Source organism: Oncorhynchus tshawytscha, linkage group LG21, assembly GCF_018296145.1.
Source record: "Oncorhynchus tshawytscha isolate Ot180627B linkage group LG21, Otsh_v2.0, whole genome shotgun sequence".
Classification (NCBI taxonomy): Eukaryota; Metazoa; Chordata; class Actinopteri; order Salmoniformes; family Salmonidae; genus Oncorhynchus; species Oncorhynchus tshawytscha.
Window position 1 is genome coordinate 34,345,353 of NC_056449.1, and position 15,158 is coordinate 34,360,510.

Here is a 15,158-nt window from a genome sequence, read left to right on the forward strand (position 1 = left end):
CACAATCCAGTTTCAGAGCTCTACGGACAATTCCTTCAACCTCATGTCTTGGTTTTTTCTGATATGAACTGTCAACTGTGAAACTTTATAGAGACAGGTGTGTGCCTTTCCAAATCATGTCCAATCAATTGAATTTACCACAGGTGGACTCCAAGTTTTAGAAACATCTCAAGGATGATCAATGGAAACAGGATGCACCGGAGCACAATTTCGAGTCTCATAGCAAAGGGTCTGAATAGTTATGTAAATAAGGTATTTCTGTTTTTGTTTATAATACATTTGCAAACATTTCTAAAAACCTGTTTTCACTTTGTCATCACGGGGTATTGTGTGAAGATTGAGGAGGAAATTGTTTTATTTAATACATTATAAGGCTGTAACGTAACAAAATGGGGGAAAAGTCAAGGGGTCTGAATACTTTTCCCGAAGGTACTGTATCTTGTCTCTCCAACCACTAATGGGATGGGTGTGCTTCATGCATGTCGAGTCAGAGCTTCTTAAAGTCAAGGGGGGCGTGGTCGACAGTGTCACGCCCTGGCCATAGAGAGGCTTTTATTCTCTATTTTGGGTAGACCAGGGTGTGACTAGGGTGGGCATTCTATGTCCTTTTTTCTATGTTTTGTGTTTCTATGTCTTGGCCTGGTATGGTTCTCAATCAGGGACAGCTGTCTATCGTTGTCTGTGATTGGGAATCATACTTACGTAGCCCGTTTTGCCACCTCAGTTGTGTGTAGTTGTCTGTGTTAGTGACCTGTATAGCCCTAGTCAGCTTCACGGTCGTTTTTGTTGTTTCTTGTTGGCGCCATTCTTAATAAAGGATAATGTACTCTCACCACGCTGCACCTTGGTCCAGTCATTTCCCTGACGACGTCCGTGACAGACAGTGCGCACCTCATCAGCAGGAGCGGTAGAGATACTTTCAATGATCGGCTATGAAAAGCCAACTGACATTTACTCCTGAGGTGCTGACTTGCTTCACCCTCGACAACTACTGTGATTATTATTATTTGACCATGCTTGTCATTTATGAACATTTGAACATCTTGGCCATGTTCTGTTATAATCTCCACTCGGCACAGCCAGAAGAGGACTGGCCAACCCTCATAGCCTGGTTCCTCTCTAGGTTTCTTCCTAGGTTTTGGCCTTTCTAGGGAGTTTTTTCTAGCCACTGTGCTTCTACACCTGCATTGCTTGCTGTTTGGGGTTTTAGGCTGGGTTTCTGTACAACACACAACACAATTGAACATTGTCCTGCTCTGATACCATATCTCCACATAGTTTAGTGAACAGGTGTGAGCGCAGTGGATGTGGTTTGATGTAGTTTACATTCAAAGTCACCTGAAGCAGCATAACTTGGAGTTCTGTGCTCAGCTCTTCTGCTGCCAGATGCTCTCGGTGTATCCACTACAGTGGGTGTATCCACTACAGTGGGTGTATCCCCAACAGTGGGTGTATCCACTACAGTGGGTGTATCCCCAACAGTGGGTGTATCCACTACAGTGGGTGTATCCACTACAGTGGGTGTATCCATTACAGTGGGTGTATCCCCAACGGTGGGTGTATCCACTACAGTGGGTGTATCCACTACAGTGGGTGTATCCACTACAGTGGGTGTATTCATTATATTGGGTGTATCCCCTACAGTGGGTGTATGCATTACATTGGGTGTATCCCCTACATTGGGTGTATCCCCTACATTGGGTGTATTCATTACATTGGGTGTATCCCCTACAGTGGGTGTATTCATTACAGTGGGTATATACGTTACAGTGGGTGTATCCCCTACAGTGGGTGTATTCATTACATTGGGTTTATCCCCTACAGTGGGTGTATTCATTATATTGGGTGTATCCCCTACAGTGGGTGTATTCATTACATTGGGTGTATCCCCTACAGTGGGTGTATTCATTACAGTGGGTGTATCCACTACAGTGGGTGTATTCATTACAGTGGGTATATACGTTACAGTGGGTGTATCCCCTACAGTGGGTGTATTCATTACATTGGGTTTATCCCCTACAGTGGGTGTATTCATTATATTGGGTGTATCCCCTACAGTGGGTGTATTCATTACATTGGGTGTATCCCCTACAGTGGGTGTATCCATTACAGTGGGTGTATCCCCTACAGTGGGTGTATCCATTACAGTGGGTGTATTCATTACAGTGGGTGTATCCACTACAGTGGGTGCATTCATTTCAGTGGGTGTATTCATTACAGTGGGTGTATTCGTTACAGTGGGTGTATCCCTTACAGTGGGTGTATCCATTACATTGGGTGTATCCACTACAGTGGATGTATCCCCTACAGTGGATGTATCCCCTACAGTGGGTGTATCCCCTACAGTGGGTATATCCATTACAGTGGGTGTATCCACTACAGTGGGTGTATACATTACAGTGGGTGTATCCCCTACAGTGGGTGTATTAATTACAGTGGGTGTATCCATTTCAGTGGGTGTATCCCCATACAGTGGGTGTATTAATTACAGTGGGTGTATTGATTACAGTGGGTGTATTCATTACAGTGGGTGTATCCCCATACAGTGGGTGTATTCATTACAGTGGGTGTATCCCCATACAGTGGGTGTATTCATTACAGTGGATGTATCCCCTACAGTGGGTGTATTCATTACAGTGGGTGTATACATCATATTATCATCAATATGACCACTCATCACACTGAACATCCCCTGTGCCGTTTCATGCTCAGAAATCATGAGACAGAACATTATTTCCTCATGAATAGAACCCCCCCCCCCAACATGTATTGCTAACAAGTCAATACAATGGGATCTTCTCGCTCATACCTAACGTCCATTTGGAGAGCATGAGCTGGGGAGTCAGTTTCCTCGTCTCTGCTTGCCTGGCAGATATCTCAGCTTGGTTGTCGGCCCACCACCTCAAGCTCAACCTCGACAGGAGCTTCTCTTCCTTCCAGGCAAGCCCTGCCCGCTCAAAGACGTCTCCATCACGGTTGACAACTCCACAGTGTCGCCCTCCCAGAGTGCAATGAACCTTGGCAACACCCTCTCGTTCTCTGCAAACATCAAAACAGCGACTTGCTCCTGCAGGTTCATGCTCTACAACATCCGTAGAGTACGACCCTTCCTCACTCAGGAAGAGGAACATCCGTAGAGTACGACCCTTCCTCACTCAGGAAGAGGAACATCCGTAGAGTACGACCCTTCCTCACTCAGGAAGAGGAACATCCGTAGAGTACGACCCTTCCTCACTCAGGAAGAGGAACATCCGACCCTTCATCACTCAGGAAGAGGAACAGTACGACCCTTCATCACTCAGGAAGAGGAACATCCATAGAGTACGACCCTTCCTCACTCAGGAAGAGGAACATCCATAGAGTACGACCCTTCCTCACTCAGGAAGAGGAACATCCGTAGAGTACGACCCTTCCTCACTCAGGAAGAGGAACATCCATAGAGTACGACCCTTCCTCACTCAGGAAGAGGAACATCCGTAGAGTACGACCCTTCCTCACTCAGGAAGAGGAACATCCGTAGAGTACGACCCTTCCTCACTCAGGAAGAGGAACATCCATAGAGTTCCTTCCTCACACAGGAAGCAGCGCAGGTCCTAATCCAGGCACTTGTCCTCTCCCGTCTGGACTACTGAAACTCACTGTTCCCCATTTGTGCCATCAAACCCCTGCAATTTATCCAGAACACTGCAGCCCACCTGGTTTTCAACCTCCCCAAGTCTCCCTGCTGCTCTGCACACTCCACTGGCTCGCATCCACTACAAGACCATGGTGCTTGACTACGGAGCCACTTCCTACCTTCCAGAGGATTTTGGAAATTTAAAAAAAATATTTTTCAGACTCCTAGTTTGGGAGCCACTGCTCTCAATTCTGCACCTGGAAGCCAGTTCCACTACTTTTCACATTGTTCCCCTCTAATCAGGGGTTGATTGATACATGGCACACCAGGTGGGTGCAATTCATTATCAGGTAGAACAGAAAAACAGAATTTCTCCAAAGTTGAATACACTTATTCTAGTGGATTGATTTTTAAAAATGTTGTATCCTTTACAATTTAGTCATTTAGCAGACACTCTTGTCCAGAGTGACTTTCAGTAGTGACTGCATACATTTTCATACTGGTCCCCCATGGGAATTGAATCCACAAACATGGCAATGCAAGTGCCACGCTCTACCAAATGAGCCACACAAGACCGCACTAATTAAATGCTAATTACAGGTTTAACATTTAAAACCTAATGAATGGGGAGACACTACTGAGGTCCAGTTGATATGGAGACACCACTGAGGTCCAGTTGATATGGAGACACCACTGTGGTCCAGTTGATATGGAGACACCACTGAGGTCCAGTTGATATGGAGACACCACTGAGGTCCAGTTGATATGGAGACACCACTGTGGTCCAGTTGATATAGAGACACCACTGTGGTCCAGTTGATATGGAGACACCACTGTGGTCCAGTTGATATGGAGACACCACTGTGGTCCAGTTGATATGGAGACACTACTGAGGTCCAGTTGATATGGAGACACCACTGTGGGCCAGTTGATATGGAGACACCACTGTGGTCCAGTTGATATAGAGACACCACTGAGGTCCAGTTGATATAGAGACACCACTGTGGTCCAGTTGATATGGAGACACCACTGTGGTCCAGTTGATATGGAGACACCACTGTGGTCCAGTTGATATGGAGACACCACTGTGGTCCAGTTGATATGGAGACACCACTGTGGTACCATTCGTATGGAGACACCACTGTGGTCCAGTTGATATGGAGACACCACTGTGGTACCATTCGTATGGAGACACCACTGAGATCCAGTTGATATGGAGACACCACTGTGGTCCAGTTGATATGGAGACACCACTGTGGTACCATTCATATGGAGACACCACTGTGGTCCATTTGATATAGAGACACCACTGTGGTCCAGTTGATATGGAGACACCACTGTGGTACCATTCGTATGGAGACACCACTGTGGTCCAGTTGATATGGAGACACTACTGAGGTCCAGTTGATATAGAGACACCACTGTGGTCCAGTTGATATGGAGACACCACTGTGGTACCATTCATATGGAGACACCACTGTGGTCCAGTTGATATAGAGACACCACTGTGGTCCAGTTGATATGGAGAACACACTAAGTGAGACCCTAATGCTACACTGTGGAATCAACTGAACTCAGAGGTGTTGTTTATTTACAGAAATACAATCTTGTTTCCTCCCCCAGCCCATTGATTGCTGTGTGACCCTGACTGTGTGTGTGTGTGTGTGTGTGTGTGTGTGTGTGTGTGTGTGTGTGTGTGTGTGTGTGTGTGTGTGTGTGTGTGTGTGTGTGTGTGTGTTTGTGTGTGTGTGTACGCACGCGCGTCTGCATGTGTGTGTGTGCGTCCCTATGTGTGTCCATGCTTGTGTGTGTGTGTGTGTGTGTGTGTGTGTGTGTGTGTGTGTGTGTGTGTGTGTGTGTGTGTGTGTGTGTGGTTCTTTAATCCTAGGTTGCAGTGTCTCTTTAATGATGTGTAAGTGGCAGTCAGAGGGGAGTATCTCGTATCACTGCTCTTTACTCATAGAATTAGTCACTGGCTCTGCCAATTCCCTCCCACAGGGAAAGACTTAACTCGTCCAACAGGGAGAGACTTAACTCCTCCCACAGGGAAATACTTAACTCCTCCCACAGGGAAAGACTTAACTCCTCCCACAGGGAAAGACTTAACTCCTCCCACAGGGAAAGACTTAACTCCTCCTAAAGGGAAAGACTTAACTCCTCCGAAAGGGAAAGACCTAACTCCTCCCAAAGGGAAAGACTTAACTCCTCCCACGGGGAAAGACTTAACTCCTCCCACAGGGAAAGACTTAACACCTCCCACAGGGAAAGACTTAACTCCTCCCACATTGAACGACTTAACTCCTCCCACAGTGAAAGACTTAACTCCTCCCACAGGGAAAGACTTAACTCCTCCCAAAGGGAAAGACTTAACCCCTCCCACAGGGAAAGACTTAACCCCTCCCACAGGGAAATTAACTCTTAACTCCTCCCACAGGGAAAGACTTAACTCCTCCCACAGGGAAAGACTTAACTCCTCCCACAGGGAAAGACTTAACTCCTCCCACAGGAAAGACTTAACTCCTCCCAAAGGGAAAGACTTAACTCCTCCCACAGGGAAAGACTTAACTCCTCCCACAGGGAAAGACTTAACTCCTCCCACAGGGAAAGACTTAACTCCTCCCACAGGGAAAGACTTAACTCCTCCCACAGGGAAAGACTTAACTCCTCCCACAGGGAAATACTTAACTCCTCCCACAGGGAAAGAATTAATTACTGTTTCTAAATGTATAACACATGTACCAAGGCTCAGACTTCTGCCAAAACCCAAGGTCAGGACTCTTCATCTCAGCCAACTGTTACAGCAGAGGACCAGGATGTACAACTTCATTTCGTACTTATGTTAGGATTGAACCTTCATTTTCCCTGGTTAATCTGGAGATACAATCTATTTTTTTTTACAAGAGAGACCTTGTACTGTACTGGCAGTGACGGTCTGGTTTGTCCTCCAATATATTCTGATGTCTATCTATGATGTCTCTCTGGTCTAAAATCATCTCAAAATAATACAATCAAAATAGAATCAACATTTTAAAATGAGGTATGTTTTATTCAACATCTTTTTGATTGAGGACCAATCACATTTGTTTCTTATCAGGATTCACTGGTTTCAGGCACCAACCAAAGCTTTGGGAGAGCGGCATGGTCCTCTTTAGATGAAGTCTCTATGATCTAAGCCTTAAGTAATGAAACCATCATATTGCCTATATTCACTACACTGTAGTGTGTTTCCAGTCCCACTCAAGTAGAGTTTGGTGATTCCAATAACATAACATTTACAAAATCCTGCACATTATGCAGTCATATACTCCTGTCCTTAATGCCCTGTACTCTACCTTAATGCCCTGTACTCTACCTTAATGCCCTGTACTCTACCTTAATGCCCTGTGTTCTACCTTAATGCCCTGTACTCTACCTTAATGCCCTGCACTCTACCTTAATGCCCTGTACTCTACCTTAATGCCCTGTACTCTACCTTAATGCCCTGTACTCTACCTTAATGCCCTGTACTCTACCTTAATGCCCTGTATTCTACCTTAATGCCCTGTACTCTACCTTAATGCCCTGTACTCTACCTTAATGCCCTGTACTCTACCTTAATGCCCTGTACTCTACCTTAATGCCCTGTACTCTACCTTAATGCCCTGTGTTCTACCTTAATGCCCTGTACTCTACCTTAATGCCCTGTGTTCTACCTTAATGCCCTGTACTCTACCTTAATGCCCTGTACTCTACCTTAATGCCCTGTACTCTACCTTAATGCCCTGTACTCTACCTTAATGCTCTGTACTCTACCTTAATGCCCTGTACTCTACCTTAATGCCCTGTACTCTACCTTAATGCCCTGTACTCTACCTTAATGCCCTGTGTTCTACCTTAATGCCCTGTACTATACCTTAATGCCCTGTACTCTACCTTAATGCCATGTACTCTACCTTAATGCCCTGTACTCTACCTTAATGCCCTGTACTCTACCTAGATGCCCTGTACTATACCTTAATGCCCTGTACTCTACCCTAATGCCCTGTACTCTACCTTAATGCCCTGTACTATACCTTAATGCCCTGTACTATACCTTAATGCCCTGTACTCTACCTTAATACCCTGGACTCGACCTCACGGCCCTGTGTTCTACCTTCATGCCCTGTACTCTACCTTAATGCCCTGTACTCTACCTTAATGCCCTGTACTCTACCTTAATGCCCTGTAATCTACCTTAATGCCCTGTACTCTACCTTAATGCCCTGTACTCTACCTTAATGCCCTGTACTCTACCTTAATGCCCTGTACTCTACCTTAATGCCCTGTACTCTACCTTAATGCCCTGTACTCTACCTTAATGCCCTGTACTCTACCTTAATTTTTTTTATTTTACTAAGCAAGTCTGTTAAGAACAAATTATTATTTTCAATGGTGGCCTAGGAACAGTGGGTTAACTGCCTGTTCAGGGGCAGAACGACAGATTTGTACCTTGTCAGCTCGGGGGTTTGAATCTGCAACCTTCCGGTTACTAGTCCAACGCTCTAACCACTAGGCTATGCCCTGTACTCTACCTTAATGCCCTGGACTCTACCTTAATGCCATCTAATCTTATATTAAACATTTATATTGACACCATACTCCACAAAGGAAGTCCTGCAGGCTCTAGTTTATTCTTATCTTGATTATTGTCCAGTCACATGGAGAAATCAAATCAAATCAAATTATATTTGTCACATACACATGGTTAGCAGATGTTAATGCGAGTGTAGCGAAATGCTTGTGCTTCCATTTCCGACAATGCAGTAATATCCAACGAGTAATCGAACCTAACAATTTCACTACAGTATACGCATTGGTGTAAAGGAATGAAGAATATGTACGTAAACAAATATATGAATGAGTGATGGTACAGAACGGCATAGGCTAGATGCAGTAGATGGTATCGAGTACAGTATATACATATGAGATGAGCAATGTAGGGTATGTAAACATTACATAAAGTGGCATTGTTTAAAGTGACTAGTGATACATTTATTACATACATGTTTCCATTATTAAAGTGAAAAAATGGATGTAATAAATGTATCACTAGCCGAAGTGTTGCCAAAAAAGTCCTAGTTAAGCTGCAGCTGACCCAGAACAGAGCAGCAGGTCTTGTTCTTCATTGTAATCTGAGGGCTGATATATAATCTATGCTGCCAGTCTCTCTTGGATGAGAGTTGAGGAGCGACTGACTGCATCACTTCTTTTTTTAGAAGAAACATGAATGTGTTGGAAATGTCTAACTGTTTGCTTAGTCACTGACACACACATTTACCCCACCAGACATGCCACCAGGGGTCTTTTCACAGTCCCCAGGTCCAGGACAAATTCAAGAAAATGTACAGTATTAAACAGAACCATGAATGCATAGAACCATGAATGCATGGAATCTAATACACATATATACATGTAGAACCGTGGAACCCCCTTCCATCTAATACACATATATACATGTAGAACCATGGAACCCCCTTCCATCGAATACACATATATACATGTAGAACCGTGGAACCCCCTTCCATCTAATACACATATATACATGTAGAACCGTGGAACCCCCTTCCATCTAATACACATATATACATGTAGAACCGTGGAACCCCTTCCATCTAATACACATATATACATGTAGAACCGTGGAACCCCCTTCCATCTAATACACATATATACATGTAGAACCGTGGAACCCCTTCCATCTAAAACACATATATACATGTAGAACCGTGGAACCCCCTTCCATCTAATACACTTATATACATGTAGAACCGTGGAACCCCCTTCCATCTAATACACATATATACAAGCAGCGTAAGTGAACAGTAAAACCTGGTTTCAAAAACAAATAAAGCAACGCCTCACGGCACAACGCCTCTCCACCATGTGACCTGCTGTGTATGAACTGACATGTGATCTACTTGTTGTGTATATGAACTGACATGTGATCTACTGGTTGTGTGTATGAACTGACATGTGATCTACATGTTGTGTGTATGAACTGACATGTGATCTACTTGCTGTGTATATGAACTGACATGTGATCTACTTGCTGTGTATATGAACTGACATGTGATCTACTGGTTGTGTGTATGAACTGACATGTGATCTACATGTTGTGTGTATGTACTGACATGTGATCTACTGGTTGTGTATGAACTGACATGTGATCTACTGGTTGTGTATGAACTGACATGTGATCTACTGGTTGTGTATGAACTGACATGTGATCCACTGGTTGTGTATGAACTGACATGTGATCTACTGGTTGTGTATGAACTGACATGTGATCTACTGGTTGTGTGTATGAACTGACATGTGATCTACTGGTTGTGTGTATGAACTGACATGTGATCTACTGGTTGTTTATATGAACTGACATGTGATCTACTGGTTGTGTGTATGTATTGACATGAGATCTACTTGTTGTGTATATGAACTGACATGTGATCTACTTGTTGGGTGTCTGAACTGACATGTGATCTACTGGTTGTGTGTATGAACTGACATGTGACCTACTTGTTGTGTATATGAACTGACATGTGATCTACTGGTTGTGTATGAACTGACATGTGATCTACTGGTTGTGTATGAACTGACATGTGATCTACTGGTTGTGTATGAACTGACATGTGATCTACTGGTTGTGTGTATGAACTGACATGTGATCTACTTGTTGTGTGTATGAACTGACATGTGATCTACTGGTTGTGTGTATGAACTGACATGTGATCTACTTGTTGTGTGTATGAACTGACATGTGATCTACTGGTTGTGTATGAACTGACATGTGATCTACTTGTTGTGTGTATGAACTGACATGTGATCTACTGGTTGTGTGTATGAACTGACATGTGATCTACTTGTTGTGTGTATGAACTGACATGTGATCTACTGGTTGTGTGTATGAACTGACATGTATGTGGAACTGATAGATACATTTAAAAACATGAACATGTAGTGTAAGTGTTTTGTCTGTAATGTATTATTTGTTATGTGTCGGACCCCAGTAAGACTAGCTGTCGCCATCAGCGTCGACTAATGAGGATCCTAATATATCACACATACCTGTATAATACACTGAACAACAAAATAAACACACCGTGACAGAATGTCAACGATTTTACTGACTTACAGTTTATATCAGGAAATCAGTCAATGGAAATAAATTCATTGGGCCCTGATCTATGGACTTCACATGACTGGGCAGGGGTTCAGTCATGGGTGGGCTTGGGAGGGCGTGGGCCCACTGCGGACCCACAAAATGGCTTTATTACAGACAGAAATACTCCTCAGCACAACCTCAGACCATCCCACAGGGGAAGAAGCCGGATGTGGAGGCCCTGGGCTGGCGTGGTTACACGTGGTCTGCGGTTGTGAGGCCGGTTGGCATACTGACAAATTCTCTAAAAGGATGTTGGAATCTGCTTATGATAAATAAATTAACATTCAATTCTCTGGCAACAGTTCTGATGAACATTCCTGCAGTCAGCATGCCAATTGCATGCTCCCTCAAAACTTGAGACATCTGTGGCGTTGTGTTGTGTGACTAAACTGCACCTTTTATTGTCCCCAGCACAAGGTGCACCTGTGTAATGATCATGCTGTTCAATCAGCTTCTTGATATGCCACACCTGTCAGGTGGATTAATTATCTGGCAAAGGAGAAATGCTCACTAACAGGGACCTTAACAAATTTGTGCACAACATTTGAGAGAAATAAGCTTTTGTGCTTCTGGAACACTTGGGGATTTTTTTTATTTCAGCTCATGAAACATGCGACCAACAAGTCACATGGTGTGTTTACAGCCAGCTTATCGTTAACTGTCCATGAGACTGAGTTTGATTTCTCTAGATTTGATTTGGTTTATAGGAGAGTCTGTAATAACAGTTTAATATCAGAGACCACAGAGAGGTGGTCAGACCAGAACAAAAACAGACATTATCACACAACATGCATCACTACCGTAACTTATTTCACAGAATGTCTGTTAGTCTTATCAACGACTCAGTAGAACAGACAACAGTCAGACAACACAATCCTGATGACTGGCTCAGTATAACAGACAACACTCAGACAACACAGTCCTGATGACTGACTCAGTAGAACAGACAACACAGTCCTGATGACTGACTCAGTAGAACAGACAACAGTCAGACAACACAGTCCTGATGACTGGCTCAGTATAACAGACAACACTCAGACAACACAGTCCCGATGACTGACTCAGTAGAACAGACAACACAGTCCTGATGACTGACTCAGTAGAACAGACAACAGTCAGACAACACAGTCCTGATGACTGACTCAGTAGAACAGACAACACTCAGACAACACAGTCCTGATGACTGACTCAGTAGAACAGACAACACAGTCCTGATGACTGACTCAGCTCAATACCCACAGGTGTGTATCTCAGCGCAATACCCTCAGGTGTGTATCTCAGCGCAATACCCACAGGTGTGTATCTCAGCTCAATACCCTCAGGTGTGTATCTCAGCTCAATACCCTCAGGTGTGTATCTCAGCGCAATACCCTCAGGTGTGTATCTCAGCTCAATACCCTCAGGTGTGTATCTCAGCTCAATACCAGCAGGTGGGTATCTCAGCTCAATACCCTCAGGTGTGTATCTCAGCTCAATACCAGCAGGTGGGTATCTCAGCTCAATACCAGCAGGTGGGTATCTCAGCTCAATACCCACAGGTGTGTATCTCAGCTCAATACCCACCGTCTAAAACAATCTATTTATCCTCAGCTTTTTACTCAAAGACACTGGGGAGAAATCTGAGCGCAAACAACAAGGCAACAACAACAACAATAATACTGCTTCCCTGAAAACATCATTATCTATCTACCAATAAAAAACCTCCCATATGATTCCCAATGAAAACAGCATTATCTATCTACCAATACAAAACCTCCCGTATGATTCCCAATGAAAACAGCATTATCTATCTACCAATACAAAACCTCCCATATGATTCCCAATGAAAACAGAAACAGAGAGAAGAGTGGGATATCTAAAGAGCTTTGATAGTGTGTGTGTATACGTGTGTGTGTGTCAAATCAAATTGTATTTGTCACATGCGCCCAATATAACATTTCAACCTTACCGTGAGTTAGGTTACCATTTCAACCTAACCAACAGTGCAGTTCAAGAACTAGAGTCAAGAAACTATTTCCTAAATAAAGTAAAGTAGAAAATCAAATCAAATCAAAAGTAAAACAAAACAATTACAATACCGATATTGAGGCTGTTTACAGTGGTTACTTGTACTGAGTCAATGTGCTGGGTACGGGTTAGTCGAGGTCATTGTACATGTAGGTGGGGGTAAAGTGATGATGCAGAGATAATAAACAGAGAGTAGCAGCAGTGTAATAACAAAGGGGGGTTGTCAGGGTGTGTGTGCATGTGGTGTGTGTGCCTGAGGCCTGTCTGTGTGTTTGTGCGTGCATACGTACATCTGCATGTGTGCTAGTGTATGTGAGAGAGGGAGAGAAAGAAAGCTCTGGTAGTGTGTTAGCTAACAGACTCCATTTTGCATTGCTGCTCACTGCGACTGTAATGGTTTTCTAAGAGGAGAATAAGCTGTGAGTCAATGCCCCACCAACAGCCTCTCTGCTTCTCTCTCCATCCTCACTCTCTGCTTCTCTCTCCCTGCTTCTTGCTCTCTCTCTGCCTCTGCTTCTCTCTCCCTCTATCCTCACTCTCTGCTTCTCTCCCTCCTCTCTCTCTCTTTCTCTCTTTCTCTCTTTTCTCTCTCTCTCTCCCCCCTCTCTCTCTCTTTCTCTCTTTTCTCTCTCTCTCCCTCTCTATCTCTCTCTCCCTCTCTCCCTCTCTATCTCTCTCTCTCTCTCTCTGCCTCTCTATATCTCTCCTCCCTTCTCTCTCTCTGCCTCTGTCTCTCTCCTCCCTTCTCTCTCTGCATCTCTCTCTCTCTCTCCTTCCTTCCTCTCTCTCTCTATATCTCTCCTCTCACTGTTTCTCTTTCCCTCTCCCTCTCTCTGCCTCTCTCTCTCTCCTCCCTTCTCTCACTCTCTCACTCTCTCACTCACTCATCCCCCTTTCTCTCTTTCCTCTCTGGTATCACACCTATCCCATCAAGTCTTTGTTTCACTCTCATTACAATAATTTCTTAATTTAGTCTGAACCCAGCAATACCTACTCCTCGTTGTATAACAGCAGAGAGCATGGTATCCAACATCAGGTATACAGCATCAAGCAAACACCGTTACATGTTAACGTACGTAACAACATACATATCTGTCCTACCAGAGGAGGCTGGTGAGAGGAACTATAGGAGGATGGGTTGAATGTAATGGCTGGAATGGAATCAATGGAACAGAGTCAAACGTGGTTTCCATATGTGTGATGTGTTTGATACCATTCCATAATTCCATTCCAGTCATTACAATGAACCCGCTCTCCTATAGCTCCTCTCACCAGCCTCCTCTGTGGAAGACATAGAAGTCCAAAATAAACATCCTTAGAAAGCAACGAGATCCAACAATATCAGCAGAAAAACATCATTAGAAAGCAGCGAGATCCAACAATATCAGCAGAAAAACATCCTTAGAAAGCAACGAGATCCAACAATATCAGCAGAAAAACATCCTTAGAAAGCAACGAGATCCAACAATATCAGCAGAAAAACATCATTAGAAAGCAGCGAGATCCAACAATATCAGCAGAAAAACATCCTTAGAAAGCAACGAGATCCAACAATATCAGCAGAAAAACATCCTTAGAAAGCAACGAGATCCAACAATATCAGCAGAAAAACATCCTTAGAAAGCAACGAGATCCAACAACATCATCAGAGCTGTGGTGGAAAAGACGTGTGAAGAGGTTAGATGTGGAGCTACTCTGTTCCTGTAGATGTTACGGACATGAGCGAGAGACGGTTCCTTACCTAGTACGCCGACGCGGTAGTTCAGGGTGATCACGATGACGTTCCCGTAGCTGGCCAGGACGCTCCCGTCGATCATATTCCCCGTCCCCTCCATGTAGGATCCCCCGTGGATGTACACCATCACCGGTTTGGCCCCGGTGTCTCGTATGTCTGGAAGAGTTGTTTATCATTAACACATTCACATTGCCATCCTCTCTCTCGTCCAGAGCAGCACGGGGTTAAACTCAAACACTCAGAGAGCAGTGGGTGAAACACCACAGACACACACCACAGACACACACAGACACCTCCCAGGTACCAGCTACTCTACGCTGGGATTAAATCTAGGGCTCTGTGCAAAATGGGACACTATTTACTACATAGTGCACTACCTTTGGCCAGGGGCCCTAGACAGAAGTAGTACACTATATAAGGAACATGATGCCATTTCAGACACACCCCCAAGTCAAAAACCCAGTTTGGATAGAAAAAGATTAGACTATGTCATGATTTGACTTCCATTTCAAGATAGATGAATGTTAAGTCATCACGTCGGGGAAAGGAGAATCTGTCACTAGTCAACAGCACTTGGGCTGGCGATGTAGCTGGATGTTGTACAGTACCTTAGAATTCTC

The 15,158-nt window shown here is 44.1% G+C and overlaps 1 protein-coding gene across 3 annotated transcripts in view; it reads right to left on the reverse strand.

The window, feature by feature from the left end:
- LOC112257007 (neuroligin-3-like) overlaps positions 1 to 15,158 on the reverse strand; it is a 319,809-nt gene that overhangs the window by 206,591 nt on the left and 98,060 nt on the right. For all 3 annotated transcript variants that reach the window (XM_042303397.1, XM_042303399.1, XM_042303398.1), the window contains one exon: positions 14,545 to 14,694. In XM_042303397.1, coding sequence (XP_042159331.1) covers positions 14,545 to 14,694 — 150 coding nt within the window. The remainder of the gene's footprint in view (positions 1 to 14,544; positions 14,695 to 15,158) is intronic.